Raw genomic sequence first — 17,681 nt, 5'->3', positions numbered from 1 at the left:
ATTTACGGCTTACAATATTTGTATCTCGAGACTGAAATAACGAAAACTGCTGTAACAACTTTCATAGCAAAGTTTAATGTGTCATGTATCAACTTTGTAACCAAAGGTTGACTATTCGAAGTGATTTTATTGAAGTTTGACTTAGTTTCATGCTCGAAGATATCTTAAAATGTGAAGAATTTTAAAGTATTTGTTCTACGAATTTTCCACCCATATGATATAAAAATGTGTAGTGTACGGCATAATGTTCCTCATATTGTTCTTGAAGTTTCGTTCCAACATAGTTTTCGTGTATATTTCATAGATTGAGAGATAAAAATCAGAAAAGAGGCCGTTTAGCTAAAATTCACAAGACAACAGAACCAATAAAAGTCAATTAGATTGACAGAACATAGTTGCATTGCTTTTCAATGACGACCGATGACTGTTTCATTGATATATGATTTTTTCATAAATATGAATCCTCAGTAGACGTGTTTTTTATCAAAGGCAAGTGTCACTCGAACCATAACAGCAATTTATAAAATAACGAACATTTTGAATGGCTCGAGTGACACTTGCCTTTGATAAAAAAACACGTCTACTGAGGATTCATATTTATGAAAAAATCATATATCAATGTAACAGTCATCGGTCGTCATTGAAAAGCAATATGAGGAACATTATGCCGTACACTACACATTTTTATATCATATGGGTGGAAAATTCGTAGAACAAATACTTTAAAATTCTTCACATTTTAAGATATCTTCGAGCATGAAACTAAGTCAAACTTCAATAAAATCACTTCGAATAGTCAACCTTTGGTTACAAAGTTGATACATGACACATTAAACTTTGCTATGAAAGTTGTTACAGCAGTTTTCGTTATTTCAGTCTCGAGATACAAATATTGTAAGCCGTAAATTACCTTAAAAACATAAAATTAACTTGAAACACCGCTAAATCATCATCGATTTTGCTGAAAATTTACACAGAAGTACAAATTAACATGACGAACAGTAATCACGGTTGACCCGTTACATTCGGAACATTTCGTTTAAAATGAACAGGTCTAATGTACATGTTTTGGATTTCCTACTTAGTAAAACTTGGTTAATTTCAGGACCTCATAAAAATGCGAATACATATTCTATTTCATTTGGTTCCTAAATTACAATCAGATATTAGTAAGGCTTTCATCAGGTGATTCATTGAAGCGTCCAACAATGACCGTCATGATGGCTGATATTCCCTATCACTTCAAGATTTCTAGGACACACATCTTGGACGGTTGTGACATCACTCATGAAATTGAAACTCCTTGTGTACTGGACTGCAACAAACGTGAAGTTCCAGTTTCTTTGTTATAATTTTTGTGAGAGCTGATATCTGCAACAAACGTGAAGTTCCAGTTTCTTTGTTATAATTTTTGTGAGAGCTGATATCTGTACTCTTGAAATTTTTCTGTGGTAATAAGATTGATCCTCAGCGATTCAACTTCAAAACGCTAAAAATAAATGCACACACAAAAACGGAGTGCACAATTTTGCATCAATGTTATGCAACATTTCATAGTTGATCGAGATGATATCAATTAACCATGAATCCCTCCAATAAGTTCTCGGTACATCTTTTATCTACCGATTGAACAAATAATAAAAAAAAAAAAATAAGGCTGTGTTCCGTTTGGAAAATTTTCACTTAGATTTGACACTTCGAAAATAAATTGAGATGTTCGAAAATCCCTCTGTTGTAGATCGGCCGATTTTCGAGAAAGCGTCTGTCAAATTGATTCCTTGTCTGTCAGAAATAAGTCTGCTGGAATAGCAGGTTTATTTGAAAATTTTCTATCTGTCAAATTTAAGTAAAATTCACGAAATGGAACACAGCCTTAATAACTTGAGCACAGAATCGTTTCTTGTTGTGTTTATCATATTAGATGCTAGATGAAAACTTCTTGTATCGATATGTGTGCTGATAATACCTGGGCCGAGTGGATTCAAGGAGAAAGGCGACGAAGATAATCTTGTCAGTGTTACTTAGGACCTAATGCAATGTTCAGTTTGAATTGTTTCGCTTAGCTGTAAACAGAAAATCGATGAAGAGAATCGAACATTACAAGTAGGCCCTTTTAAACGCTCACTGTCGAATTTCAGAACCTAGCACTGAAAATAAACTCAACGGTACCTCTATTTATGCTAAGAGATAAGCATTGCAAGTCCCTCCTACTTAAAGAATTATGCAAAAAAAAAAAACTGGGGTTATATAAACCGTTCTAAAGCATAATTTTCCAAGCAGGAGGTACTTTCATAGCTAATCTAAAAGCATAAATAGACGTACCGTCTGATAATTTATCACATTTATCCTTTTTATCACCACAGAAACACCCCGTTCCCGTTTTCTTAAGCAAAATAATGAATGTGCGTTCACAAAACGCACGAAATCTAAAAAAAAACATATTAAGATTTTTTTAATTAAATCAATAGATTAAAGATGTACCGAAAATCAAATGGAGGGATTTCAAGCTAAAATGTTCTGATCGCGAAATATTGACTATCAATACTGAAATTTCGCATGAATGTCTAACCCATTTTGTGAGGTGTGTGCTGCTGTCTTTCAGTGTTGCCCAATGATTAGGGAACTTTCATAAATAAAGTAGTAGTTGAGGGAGGAGAGGGGTTACAGAAGTTGGGACCGGCCATGTGTTAAGTGTATTGCAAAACACGCTCCGAGGGGGAAGGGGGGTTAATTTTTCAAAAATATACGTAATTTATGGATGGCCATAATTTTACTTCCAAGGCTGTGTCGCAATGAGCGAGTTAAATTTAACTCGTGGCTAAAAGTGACAGATGAGTTACCGAATAACCGGACCGACTAGAAGTTAAATTTTGGTAACCGTGGCTGAGTTCTGTTTGAAAACTGATCAATTTCCGGCATTTTCGAACATTGAAAATAACTTACGAAATGTCACGTTTAACCACGAGTTTAATGTAACTCGGCAATTGGTACTCAGCCCAAGAAGTATTTCTCGATTACTTTTTCGAAGGAACGTATCAGCTTTTGTATACAACGCATTTGATCGTCGATTTGGCGTAACTGGTAGCTCGCTCACGCATGCTAGTACTACCATCAGATAGGGGAAAATTTTCCAAACCTGTTAGCGGTGTTAGCATGTGGGGTGAGCTATTAGTTATGCCAAATCGACGATAAAATGCGTTGTTTACAAAAGCTGAGCGACTGGTTCTGAAAATTCAAGGAGCGCTTGCGCCATCGAGGCGACGCTGCTACCAGCAGCCAATGATCTCGACGGGAACGACGCGCAAAGTTCGAGGTGCAAAACTCGAACTCTGCGCGCTTGACAGGAAGCGCCTTCCTACTGCTACCTGTTTAACCGCCGTCCGAACATTAGCAGCGCTGTTTTATAACTTTTCTGATTCAAGCAGCACGATGTGCAACCAAATTGTACTTGATTATGAGGACTGGGTTTGGGGAGAACGTTTATTTCATGAAAACAGTGATAAAATTATCACTTTTTATTTGTTCATTTTTAAAACAGTTATTAATGAAAAATTGAAAAAAAAAGTTTATTGCAACAGCTTACGAAAGGTATTTCCTATCAATTGGTGTATTCGGATTTTAATTTCATCTGTAAATGACAAAGCTTATAGCGTTCAAAATTTTACACCTTTTCGTGACGGTCGCAATTTTAGATTTTCGATTTACCCCCAGTACCTTCCCGTAAGACGTAGTCTACGTCAAAAACGAGTTCACTTAACTGTAGTAATGCAAATATAAAAAACGATTAAGAGAATCGATCATTGCAGTTAGGCCCTTATGATCTTGAACGGTAGATAAGGTGACTACACAAATCGATTTTATTCATCATGTTATAAAATGGGGTGAATTTCAATCATTTTTCCTTGTTTTTTGACCAACCAAGATTGTCTATGCCCATGAATTTATTTTAAAAAACGGATCCAACACTCCGAACACGATTCCCCCTTAAAGTCAAGACTAACATTTGAAAATGTCATAACTCCAAAATGTAAACAAACCATATTTTGTCACATATAGAGATAACAGTTCACAAACTACTCGATAAACACGAAAAAGTAGAAGAAAATATCACTTCAAATCACCAAAAACGATTCTTCTTACATGGCGTTTTTCCAACTTACAAATCTATGATGCATCTAGTTGTTACACCTTGCACCAGAACTACGAATTATATTGTTTAATATGTCAAACAAACTGATTCTGTAGTATCTAGTCACGCCCGATTAATTTGAAATGCATCCGGTTGATATTTCACGTGTAAACAATGAACAAAAAGAAGACCAAAAAAAATCTCCGGGCGTAGGTAATTCCACTCTCACAAAATTTGCGAACGAAGAACCAAGGTGGAACAACAAACAAAAAATCCCGAGGGTGTATTTCCACGGCGTATCACCAGTGTTGAAATTATCAGGGCGTATGGTGTTTTCTTCTCAATTTCACGACAACAAAAACTTTTTTTTTAAAGTTTTTAGTGATGCAAGATGATAGATTACACTACTAACTATATGTCAAGCTTATAAAATCATCCAGAAAATGGAAAGCCGTGAAATAGGATTAATTTTTAGGTCATCAAAATTCGGATGCGATTTTCTCGATATGGTTATGGTTACGCCCTTTTCAAATGTTAGTCTAGAAATATGGAACGGCAAACTTTCAATTTTTGAAAAAGCATAGCTTAGCCATTTGTTAACAAATTTCAAATCTGTTGGCGCCATTTGAAACTACATACTTTAATTTTAGTCAGTTTCAATAGATTTAAAATCTATCGAATCTATCTGAGCAATGGTTTTAGCCGATTTGTCGTTACACGTTTTACCGGAGTCATTTTTTTTTTTTCCTTTGGTTTGTTTTTTCCGTCGATCTTGTTTTCCGTGCTGAGCACCAATGCTACCGACGTACCACGAAGGCAGCTCCAACACCTGGACCCTACCTATCGACCCATCAACTCATGAACCGGGGACCAACGGCTTTACTTCCCATCCGAAGGAAGGCGTGATCAGAGATGTTATGCCTCAGAACATCCCGGCGACGCCGACTGGGATTGAACCCAGGCCTGCTGGGGTGAGAGGTAATCATGCTTACCACTACACTACCGGCGCTGTTCGGAGGCATCTTGTTCGGAGCTCTAATAAATAAGCCCGATTGGACATGAAAACGAAAACACCACATCCAGTATCCACTGTGCGGTTCAGTGCCACGCTGCTTCTCACACAGAGCTTCCATCAACCATCAAATTATTGATAATATAAAATCTACTGACTACTTACATCATGCAGCGACTGGTTGTGGTTCGTAATCTCCCGGACCTTATCCCGGATATTATTCTCACAAGGTTCATTAATCCCGATGATCGTCGCCAACGTTCGTAAAAACTGTAACCGCTCGGTTTGCAATCGATCGCAGCTGTTCTGAAGCCGACAACACCGAGACTCGAAACCTCTGAGTTCCTCTAAAAAAAAACAAAGAAGACGATCTTCGTCACATTCACAAAACAAAATCCTACACCCACCTCTTAGCTTATCCCCATTGACTTCACTTTCCGCTAGCCGATCGCGAGTCACCTGCAGATCCCTTTCCGCTTGCCGGCACCGTGTTTCCAAACCCTGCGCCAGCGACTGGAGCCCTTCGATCTGCGTCTGCAGCCGGGTCTTATCGGCCGAAGCAGCCGTCTTGCTTGTGATGAGTTCCGCTTCGGTGGAATTCAGATGCTCACATGTTCCTGCCAGCTTCGACCGCAACCTCTGCAACTCGGCCACCGTTTCCCCGGCTTTGTTCAGGACGCATTCCGGTGTGAGATGGGTACCATCGCATACGTCGATCCCCAGGCAGAGACACAACCTCCTTACCAAATCTTGCAAGTGAGCTCTTGCCTGATCCCGGTGTCCTTCTTCCTTGGACAGGTCGCACTCCAACCTTCTCGTCTTGGCGCATAGCTCCTTCAGCTTATCCTCCAGATGTTTCTTGTCACGATTCAGAGTGCCGACAACACTTTCACTCCTCGAGTGGAGGGTTTTCTCACGGGATTCGGAAGCTGACAGCCGTTGCTGAAGCGAGCTAATGAGGGACGTTTGGCGAGCACTTTGAGCTCGCAAGGCTTCACACTCGTTTTCCTTTGCACATAGGGTACTTTTGGCGTCGGATAGCTCTGCCATCAGGCGGTCTCGTTTGTAGGTGGACGCGGCCAGCTCGCTGCGCAGAGTCGTAGCCAGGTCGATCGAGTGCGCCAGATGGTCGTTGCATGCTGGATCGGGCTGGTGGAAGAAATTTGTCTTCGTTATCCAATTGGCAAATATCATACATAAAACAACTTACATGATGATGATGATGCACTGGAGAATGATGATGCTTTGGCATAATCTAAAAGAAGATAAGAGTACAGAGTATCAGAAGTGTGCCCTGTTCTAGTCCCCATTTCGTATGCATGAAAACCGATCCATCCCGATCAATGTCGGCCTCATTTATGATAATAGCACAACACCGTATCACATCAACATTCCACGAGGCGTCCTCGTTTCGTTCATTTAGACTAGCACCAAGCTGAGCAAAACAGAAGAAGCCTTATCGTAAAATTTAATGCCTCTACATGAGCCTTGCCGTCATCGCTAGGGATTTCTTTGGTACCCACATCGGCAGCCAACGGAAACATAACAACCTCCATCCTACATTTTTGCAACCCATTCCCATTAAATTGAACGAGCCTCGATTGTTAACCTATATTCTGTTAAGGTACGCTTTCTATGCTTACACGTTTAAATGGCACAGGTTACACAGCAAGCATTCCCACCCTTCGAGCACCAACACACAAACCACTGCTGCTACAAAGCAGACTACAAGGACACGGAAATCATGTTCGGAATGAAACATTTGCTTTTCCTTGAATAGGAGAAATTGCGTTTCGAAGCTTTGGACCGAGCGAGGAGAAGTTCAAACTTTGCAACCTTTCACTTTATCACGATTGGGAAATCTGCTCACGTTCGCTTGCCGGAAGCGAGTGCCGTTCATTTTCTTTAGTAAAGCGGAAAGTGCAGTGCGAAATGCGTTGGAACTGTCGAAGGAAACGAAACCGCTGTGCGAAAGTTTCAACTAAAAGGTGTTTTAAACTTTCTTTCCTGATTGGCATTTGAATTCCACGTGAACAAGAATTTATTCCGAAGAGGGCGAGTAATACGCACCGCGTAAATCGAATTCGCGTAAATGGAGTACACGTAGCATATGGGATTTGATCTAAAAGGGACCAACATGGAATATCTCGCGATCCTTGACATATAGAAGGTTACTGTCTTGGGCAAAGTTGTTCAGTGGATCAAGACCTAAAGGTTGGTGGACAGAAGTTAGGAATTTTCTCCCTACGCGGCACTAGTGTGCATGAATTAATGATGCCCTTGTTTTGTGATATCTTGAAATCCTTGCCATCTAGGAGGTTGTTTTCTTCGGCGAAGCTGTTCAGTGGACCTTATCGTTATTGGACAGAAGTTCGGAATGTTCTCACAACGGGGCGCTAGTGTACACGCATTTGTGATATCCTTGTTTGTGTGATATCTTGAAATCCATGCCATCTATGATGTTGCTTTCTTCGGCTAAATTGTTCAATAGATCAAGACCTTATTTTGGTGGTGAAGTTCGGAATTTTCTCACTTGGTGGCGCTAGTGTGCATGAATTTATGATTTCCTTGTTTCTGTTATATCTTGAAATCCTTGCCATCTAGAATGTTGCTGTCATCGGCGAAGTTGTGCAGTGGATCTAGACATAATGATTAGTGGACAGAAGTTTTGATTGTTCTCACTACGCGGCGCTAGTGTGCATGCATTTGTGATTTCCTTGTTTTTGTCGATATCTTAAACTTCTTTCCATTTAGGAGATCGCTGCTTTCGGCAAAGTTGTTCAGTCGATCACAACGTGGCGCTAGTATAAATGTATTGATGATTTCCTATTTTACGTGAAATCTTGAAATCCTTGCCATCTAGGAAGTTGCTGCCTTCGGCAAAGTTGTTCAGTGGATGGAGTCCTAATAGTTGTTGGACAGAAGTTCGAAATTTTCTCACTACGCGGTGCTAGTTTACTTGAATTTGTGATTTCCTTGTTTGTGTCATATCTTGAAATCCTTGCCATCTAGGAAGTTGTTGCCTGCGGCAAAAATTTTCAGTGGACCAAAACCTTATCGTTGATGGACAAAGCTCGGAATTTTCTCACTACGCGGCACAAGTATGCTTGAATTTGTGATGTTTTTTCTATGTGATACCTTGAAATCCTTCCCATCTATTAAGTTGCTGTCTTGGGCAAAGTTGTGTATAGGATCTAGACCTAATGTTTGGTGGACAGAAGAATGGAATTTTTCCACTATGTGGTGCTAGCGTGTTTGAACATTGAGCTTGAAAGGCAGCAACTTTCTAGATCGCAAGGATTTCAAGATATAACACAAACTAGGAAATCATAAATTCAAGCACACTAGCACCGCGTAGTGAAAAATTTCCAAACTTCTGTCCACCAACCATTAGGTCTTGATCCACTGAACAACTTCGCCCAAGACAGCAACTTTCTAAATGGCACGGATTTCAAGTTATAACGTAAACTAGGGAATCACAAATTCAATCACACTAGCGCCTCGTAGCAGGAAAATTCCGAACTTCTGTCCACCAACCATTAGATCTTAATCAACAGAAAAACTTTGCCGAGGACAGTAACCTACTATATGTCCAGGATCGCGAGATATTCCATGTTGGTCCCTATTAGGTCAAATCCCATATACTACGTGTACTCCACCTTTTCCCCCCGCAAGGATATCCACAAAGCCACCTGGAGATCACCTGAACAACACACAGAAAACCAAATCGATCACGTTCTAATCGACGGGAAATTCTTCTCCGACATTATCAACGTTCGCACGTACCGCAGTGCGAACATGGATTCGGACCACTACCTAATTGCAGTATGCATGCGCTCAAAACTCTCAACGGTGCATAACACCCGTCGAAGTCGAACGCCGCAACTCAACATTGAGAAACTACGGGACGCCGGAGTTGCCCAGGACTACGCGCAGCAGCTGGAAGTTGCACTACCCACGGAAGAGCAGCTTGGCGCAGCTTCTCTTGAAGATGGCTGGAGAGACATCTGTTCCGCCATAGGTAGTAGTGCTGCAGTGGCACTAGGTACTGCAATCCCGGACCGAAAAAATGACTGGTTTGACTGAATGCAGATGTAACTGTTAGTAGAGGAGACGAATGCAGCACGGGCGAGATTGAATGTGGAGCGATACAGACAAGCGCGGAACAGACAAAACTCGGTTTTCCGAAAGAAGAAGCGTCAGCAGGAAGACCGAGATCGCGAGGCGATGGAAAATCTGTACCGCGTAAACGACACACGGAAGTTCCACGAGAAGCTAAATATTTCGCGCTAAGGCTACGTGCCGCAAGCCGATATGTGCAAGAACTTGGACGGTAACCTTCTCACGAACAAGTGTGAGGTGATTGAGAGGTGGAAGTAGTACTATTACGAGCACCTCAACGGTGAAGCAGCAGAAAACGAAGGTGGCACGGCAACAGACCTTCGAGCACGCGCAGAAGACGACAGACTACCGGCCCCTGATCTTCAAGAAATTGAGGAGGAGATCGGTCGGCTGAAGAACAACAAAGCAACTAGTGTAGATCAATTACCAAGTGAGCTATTAAATTACGGTGGTGAAGCACTGGCTAGAGCGCTACACTGGGTAATTGCTTAGATTTGGGATGAGGAGATGTTACCGGAGGAGTGGATGGAAGGTATCGTATGCCCAATCTACCAAAAGGGCGACAAGTTGGATTGCTGCAACTACCGCGCGATCACACTGCTGAGCGGCGCCTACAAGGTACTCTCCCAGATTCTATGCCGCCATCTGTCACCATTTGCAAGAGAGTTCGTGGGGAAATACCACGCTACTACGGACTAAATTTTCGCGATTCGGCACGTTCTGCAGAAATGCCGCGAATACAACGTGCCCACACATCATTTGTTCATCGATTTCAAATCCGCATACGACACAATCGATCGAGATCAGCTATGGCAGATGATGCACGAGTACGGATTTCCGGATAAACTAACGCGATTGGTCAAGGCGACGATGGATCGAGTGATGTGCGTTGTTCGAGTATCGGGGACACTCTCGAGTCCCTTTGAATCTCAAAGGGGGCAACGGCAAGGTGATGGACTTTCGTGTCTGCTATTCACCATCGCGTTAGAAGGTATGATCAGAAGAGCTGGGATAGACACGAGTAGCACGATCTTTAGGAAGTCCATCCAACTTCTTGGCTTCACCGATGACATTGACATCATGGCACGGAACTTTGAGACGGTGGCGGAAACGTACATCAGACTGAAGGCTGAAGCTAGGCGGATTGGACTTGCCATCAACGCATCGAAGACAAACTATATGAAAAGAAGAGGTTCTAGGGAAGACAATGTTAGCCTCCCACCCCGAGTTCAGATTGACGGTGACGAAATCGAGGTGGTCGATGAGTTCGTGTATTTGGACTCACTGATGAACACGGAAAATGATACCAGCAAAGAAATTCAAAGACGCATTATGGCAGGGAATCGTGCCTACTTTGGACTCCGGAGGACGCTTCGGTCGAATAAAATTCGCCGACGCACGAAGTTGACTGTCTACAAGACGCTGATTAGACCGGTGGTCCTCTACGGCCACGAGACCTGGACTATGCTCGTGGAGGACCAACGCGCCCTTGTTGTTTTCCAACGGAAGGTGTTGCATACCAGCTACGGTGGAGTGCAGATGGATGACGGAACGTGGAGGAGGCGAATGAACCACGAATTGCACCAGCTGCTGGGAGAACCAGTCATCGTCCACATTGCAAAAATTGGGCGACTACGGTGGGCTGGACACGTCGTAAGAATGCCGCACGACGACCCAGTGAAAATGGTTCTAGAAAGCGACTCAACAGGAACAAGAAGAAGAGGCGCGCAGTGGGCAAGGTGGATCGACCAAGTAGAAGGCGACCTGCGGACCTTTCGCAGACTACGAGGCTGGCGAAGTGTGGCCATGGATCGAGTAGAGTGGAGACGACTTCTTCAGACAGCAGAGGACAACAAGGCCTTAGCCTGATTGGTATGGTATGTACGTATGCAGTCCGTTACCGATTCTTTAAAACTCATGTGTTTCAGCTTCTCCACGGCGTAGGTATGCGACACAGTGTCAAATGCCTTCGAAATAAACTGTAGTATAACACATCAGATTAAATAGTTGTTGTTGAGTGACGAGGCACAATCCCATACTGGAATTCAGATATCAGCGGTTTTGCTGCAGTCAAGATGGCTTCGTGAACTAAGGATTCGAGAATCTTGCCTAGACAATAGAGTGTCGAAATTCCACGGTATTACCCTGATTGGCCCCTCCTTCACCTACATTACTAGAAATTTCACCAGATCGTTTGTGTTAAGAAAACGATGTGCAATGGAATCATTTTTGTGTCGAGTCAACTCTCAGCTTGATTTTTGCACGTTGTGAATAGTCTCGCAATATCAAAGGAGCTTTTAAAAACAATATCAAGCATGATATTTTGTCCCAATATCACGCGTGATATTGAGAGCGTATGAAAGCGGAAAAATATAATTTGATTGATGATTTTGCCAACACTGCCAACACTTGGCCTTCGCTAATGGTATTTTTAATACCTGGTTGAATATGTAGAACAGGCCTGTCTGGCGTTTTTAATTATGTTCCACTATTTTTATTATAGAGAAAAGATGCTCTCACAGACATGTTCATCCGAACAATTAAAGGGTGATACGGTCAAAATTTGGTCAATATCAACTTGACGTATTTCTTTCAATTTTGCATTTAAAAAACCTGAACACCCCTCATTTTGAAGGTGTGTGTGTGTAGAATGTTGCTCCTATTTTGATTTTGGAATTCACTCTTCAGTTGTCAAAATGCCGTCCAAGCAAGAAGAGCAGCGTATCAAAATTTTGCTCGCGCATCGCGAAAATCCGAGCTACTCGCACGCAAAGTTGGCAAAATCGCTAAAAGTTGCCAAATCAACCGTTACAAATGTAATTAAAGTATTTGGGGAACGTTTGTCGACAGCCAGGAAGTCTGGATCGGGAGGAAATCGAAAACCGGAAGCCGCTGAGGCGACAAAGAGAGTTGCCGGTAGTTTCAAGCGAAACCCTAACCTCTCTCTCCGAGATGCCGCAAATAAGCTGGGTGTATCGTCTACAACCGTGCATCGAGCCAAAAAACGAGCCGGACTATCGACTTACAAGAAGGTAGTGCCTCCAAATCGCGATGATAAACAAAATACGACGGCCAAAGCGCGATCCCGGAGGCTGTACACGACGATGCTGACGAAGTTTGACTGCGTGGTAATGGACGACGAAACCTACGTCAAAGCCGACTACAAGCAGCTTCCGGGACAGGAGTTTTATACGGCAAAAGGAAGGGGAAAGGTAGCAGATGTTTTCAAGCACATGAAACTGTCAAAGTTCGCAAAGAAATATCTGGTTTGGCAAGCCATCTGTACCATTTTCATAGCTTCCGGGACTGTCAACCAAGAAATTTACGTGAAAGAGTGTTTGAATAAACGTCTGCTGCCTTTCCTGAAGAAACACGGTTGTTCCGTACTGTTTTGGCCGGATTTGGCATCTTGCCATTACGGTAAAAAGGCCATGGAGTGGTACGCCGCCAACAACGTGCAGGTGGTTCCCAAGGACAAGAACCCTCCCAACACGCCAGAGCTCCGCCCAATTGAGAAATACTGGGCTATTGTCAAGCGGAACCTAAAGAAGACCAAAAAAACTGCTAAGGGCGAGCAGCAGTTCAAGGCAAACTGGCTTTCTGCGGCGAAGAAGGTGGACAAGGTGGCTGTACAAAATCTGATGGCAGGGGTCAAGCGTAAGGCCCGGCAATTCGGATTTGGAAAAGCGGAAGCCTAACTGAATATTTTTCCTGAATTTTATACTAATTGAACTTGAAAAAGAAATTTAATTTGATTTTTTAAATAAACGATTTTACCGATTTACACGCGTTTTCCTTTGACCAAATTTTGACCGTATCACCCTTTAAAACATCATGGAACATCGGAAAAGAAAAAGTGTAAACTTGGAAAAAATATAAACATAGCAGCTACACGTCAGACACCATATGGGTAAGATTTAAGCTGAGTTGAACAAATCATTTCAAGATTTTCAAAAAGGCAACATCCTCAAAAGTGTCAGAAACCTCAATCTTGACACATAATTTTGACCTTGTCTGGTTTTTCATAAACACGATCTGGATAGAACTGTCAGATGATGAGGTTTCACAAAGTGCCAAGGTTTCAAAAATTCAATCAAGACTTCGAACAACATCAACAACAAGATCATAACTCCAGGACAATTTGAAGAACCTTAGATATTTTGATGGCACCACTTTATGCTTTACATGATGTTACGGAGCTTCACACAGCGATTAGTGTCGATTCATCATACAAGACATCATTCAGTTTGAAAAGCGTCAAGATATTAACTTCAAAATGATTTTTAGATTTAGATAGAATGAATGGATGTAGTGTCGGCCTAAATGCTCCTAATTTGGGACCATACATAAATTCAACAAACGACTAAATTTTCAATAGCGACCAAAAATATCCATTAGTCTCGTCCCAATGACGCGTTCATCTAGATAAAATTGATAAATAGCAGATTTTTAGCGATGGGCCCAACATTAGAGCCATTTCCCCTATTATAAATCAATACCACTTTGAGTCCAATAGAATGTTATTGAGGTAAACTTCAGGTATAAGGCTCCAGGGGTTAACAAATTCAATCGAGGCATCGTCCAATGCTTTGTGGAGTCTGTAGAACTGAAAGATCTAAACTCTAGGAGAATTTGAAGTGTGTTACTCCTGCTCAGGTCTCTTTTATTGATATTTACTTTTTTATCGTAAAGAGACAACATTTAGGCACGTTATTTGAAGATATCTTGTTGATTCATGAAAATCCCATTTCATATTTCTCCTGCATTGTAGACGTATTTCAGAACTGTTATGTAGAACTGTTATGTAGAACAAATTATGTGATTATCTCGTAACGATGTGACAGCTGATTTGTGGGATTGAATCGGTTATTTGAATATGAATGGTCTCAGCCATGCATGCAACTTGTTCTTGGGCCTGTCCAATCAGCCAATAAGGTACTGGCCCCCGGAAAGTCTCTTTTGCGATGCTATTTTATCGCAATCTGTAAATTTGTGTTGTTCTTAAAGTGCTGTCCTGAATTGGATTCCGTGTTGGGGTTCTTCTGTGAACCACGCCCCGTACCATCTTGGAGCAAGTCAACGAATTTCAAAAAATCCTGTATGTGATATTCGAAAAAAACATTCGGTCAACGCCTTGAAACATAATGAAATTCCGGAGCAAATTCCAATCTTTGTCAGTGGAAGACTTACTAATGATTTTCACTTTCACAATAATCACTGGTAATCCTTAAAAGTATTTTATTCTGAAAATTGAAAACACTTGTACTCATTCCATATCCTTCTACTAATCCAAAACTATTTCCATCACCATCCGAAATCCAAAACTTTACATCCGCACCCGTCAATATCCTTTCGGAACTAAACTAGCAAAAAAACCACTGAGTAAACCATCCCAAACCACCCAAATCCAAACTGCAATGGTTGCTCCCGAAGCTCTCCAGCCGTGGTATCCGTGCGAAACTGCGGTAAAGTTTGATTCACGATATCGGAATTTTTCCCAACACAGGCAAAGCCCCTGCGCGTTCGTTGTTGTAGAGCGGAAAAACAAATTTCCACATGCAAGCGACGGAAAACAACAACAGAAAGGCTTGGAACTGGGTCCCGCTTTTGTAGTAATGCAGCAGGAGTGCCACGTTTGACGGGAAAGCATCGATTTCGGGACTGTCAGGAATTTGGATCACCGATGATCATTATTTATTGGTTTGCCAAATGCTTTTGGCTCAGGTGTTTGTGAGTGTTGCACCGGAGCAATAAATATTCAATCGTTTTTATAACAGAGTCTGATGATGGTTGGTGGGTAGCACGAACTTACCAAGCAAAAGCCTGGAATTGTTTAGTAGTGTGAGAAAGTGTAATCATGCCATAGGAAATAGTGCTACAACTAGGAGGCAAACGTTTCCACTACAGCCACGTAAAAGTCCGTTGTTTTGTTTCTAGCTTCAATCCGCCAGCCAGCTCAGGGAGGAAGGTTAGGTGGAAGGTTTTTGTAAAAATAGAATAAACAAAGTTGTAATCCCCATGGCAACTAGTACAGTGAAGTTCGATTGAATTTTCCAACTATGGAGAAGTTGTTCTTATTGAACGTTAAAACTGCTCTTTTTTTTCTTAAATCCCCATCCAGACTACTGCGTCCCTACTTGAACTTCTCGCATACTATCAATAGTGTACTAAATTCTGTTTTTTGCATTTTTTTTTCGCTTCTATTTTTGATCGTGTGATCTCAAATTGCAAGTTGCAATTTGCAACCAAGTTTAAGGCAGCTTGTTTCAAAAAATCACAAAAATCAATGCAAAATAGGGTGATATTAAAATGTATGTACCCATTATGAATGATGTTAAAACCGAAAAAAAAATAGAATAGCGTTAAAATATAATTCAGTGAATTCTGTTTGTACTTCTACAGTCATTCATTGAGCGTTTATGTTAGAGTCGTTCAAAATATCAATTTAAAGGGTGTCCCACATCAAATTGCATCACGGAAAAAAACTATGTAGAAAATTACCTAGTTGACCGATCCTTTTCAAACTTACAGACAATAAAATATACCCTATCAGTAAGCTTTTGGCATATTTATTTCATTCAACTTCAATACCATAACCGTACACTCGCACCTTACGCCTAACTCCACTCATTAGGTTCTGTAAAACATCTGGCTTCAGCTTCTTCTGTACGGAAACCCACTTTTTCTTCATGTCTTTCTCAGATTTGACCTCCTTGGGATGCTGCCTGCTTCATAATAACGCAGTATTTTTCGATGGGCCTTAGTTCCAGTGCGTTGAGGGGGGGGGGGGGGGTTACGCGGGTTATGTCCTTGGGTACGAAAGTGACCCCGTTGACTTCGTTCCACTCCAGGACAACATTTGAATAGTGGCACAAAGCTAGATCGAGCCAGAAAATTGTAGGGTCCTCGTGTTGCTTCAACAGAGGGAGCAGACGCTTCTGTAGACACTCCTTGAGGTAAATCTCCCCGTTTACAGTCCCGGTAGTCACGAACGGTGCACTCCGTTCGCCACATGAGCAGATCGCTTGCCAAATCATGTATTTCTTGGCAAAATTTGAAAATTTCTGCTTCCTTACTTCCCCCGGAACATCAAACTTGTGCTGGGCGGTGAAGAACAGTAGACCCGGAAGCTGCTGGAAGTCCGCCTTGACATAAGTCTCAAGAGCCATGATGATCCACAATGAGGCTTCATCAGCATCTGGGTGTACAGTAGGGTGTTTCATTTTGAAAAAAGTGATGAATTTTTGATAGGCCACCCTCCAGTTCGATTCATAGCCCCAAAATATGAACCTGTGCAAAAAATGGTAAAGATTGATGAAGGTTTAGAGGTCGCGCCAATGATTTGGATTTTGTATGGAGATTTTGGTGAATTAGTATGGGAAATTATTGATTTTCGTTTACATTGCTCTAACTTTGGTTGTAGTTGTCCAAACGTTGAAAAAAAAAATATGTGGTTGTCATGACAATGATCAACAAGCCTGTTGTTGTTGCGATGAAATTGGCGTTGTTGCCTTGTACATATTCATCTGTCAATTTACCCTATTTTGCCATTTTTTCACATTTTTATAATTCTTGATACGCTGCAAAACTGAGCGTAGCAACTGTAGGCTTTTTGTTTATTGCCATAGCAATAACATACTAAATTTTTTCGACATTTGGACAAGTAGAAGCAAAGTTATAGCGATATAAGCGATTTTTTAAATTCTTCCATAGTAATTCCCATACAAATTTCAAATCATTGGCGCGACCTCTAAACCTTCATCAATCTTTACCAATTTTTGCACAGGTTCATATTTTGGGGCTATGAATCGAACTGGAGGGTGGCCCATCAGAAATTCATCACTTTTTTCAGAATGAAGCACCCTAGTGTACAGTTTCCGGGCCCATGACTTTCTAACCGTATTTTGCCGTTCGTCACGATTTGAAGCCTTCTGCACTTTTTACGTATGCAGTCCTTACCAGTTGTTGGCTCTCTGAACGAAAGACTTGGACAGATTCAACTTTTTGACAACACCCCTGACCGAAGCATTAGGATTCCGCTTAAACGCTTTCACGACACGCTTGTGATCCTGATCACTAATAGAACATCTCCTTCCGTTCGATGCTCAGTATTTCGTAGTAACGTTTAATCACACGACTCACCGTTGACTGCACGATTCCGAGTTGTTTTCCGATGTCCTGATGAGAGAGCTGTGGATTTTACAGGTGCTTGCGCAGAATCAATTCGCGTTGCTTTTCGGGTGACGCCATTTTTTCAACTTTCAAAAAACTGACAGCGATAAAAATACACTGTAAACAATACACTTACTCTAAACAATACTCTAAACTACTTTTTTTGTTTATCTAGTTCGTTTATTTGGAAGGCTCAATCGCGTTAGCTTTACGGAGCCGATAATTCATTGTTCACTGTGTGTAACA

The 17,681-nt window shown here is 41.5% G+C and overlaps 1 protein-coding gene across 1 annotated transcript in view; it reads right to left on the bottom strand.

The window, feature by feature from the left end:
• Nucleotides 1–17,681, bottom strand: part of LOC135703859 (coiled-coil domain-containing protein 170) — a 47,498-nt gene that overhangs the window by 10,221 nt on the left and 19,596 nt on the right. The window contains exons 2-4 of the mRNA XM_065225210.1: nt 6,352–6,396; nt 5,549–6,290; nt 5,307–5,488 (exon numbers count right to left, since the gene is read on the bottom strand). Of these exons, the coding sequence (XP_065081282.1) occupies nt 5,307–5,488; nt 5,549–6,290; nt 6,352–6,393 (966 nt within the window). The 5' untranslated portion in view covers nt 6,394–6,396. The remainder of the gene's footprint in view (nt 1–5,306; nt 5,489–5,548; nt 6,291–6,351; nt 6,397–17,681) is intronic.

Source organism: Ochlerotatus camptorhynchus, unplaced genomic scaffold, assembly GCF_037179485.1.
Source record: "Ochlerotatus camptorhynchus isolate MF236.1 unplaced genomic scaffold, CSIRO-AGI_Acam_v1.1 ptg000222l, whole genome shotgun sequence".
Lineage (NCBI taxonomy): Eukaryota > Metazoa > Arthropoda > Insecta > Diptera > Culicidae > Ochlerotatus > Ochlerotatus camptorhynchus.
Note: the sequence above shows the minus strand (reverse complement) of the source record. Positions and strands in the feature narration are given on the sequence as shown.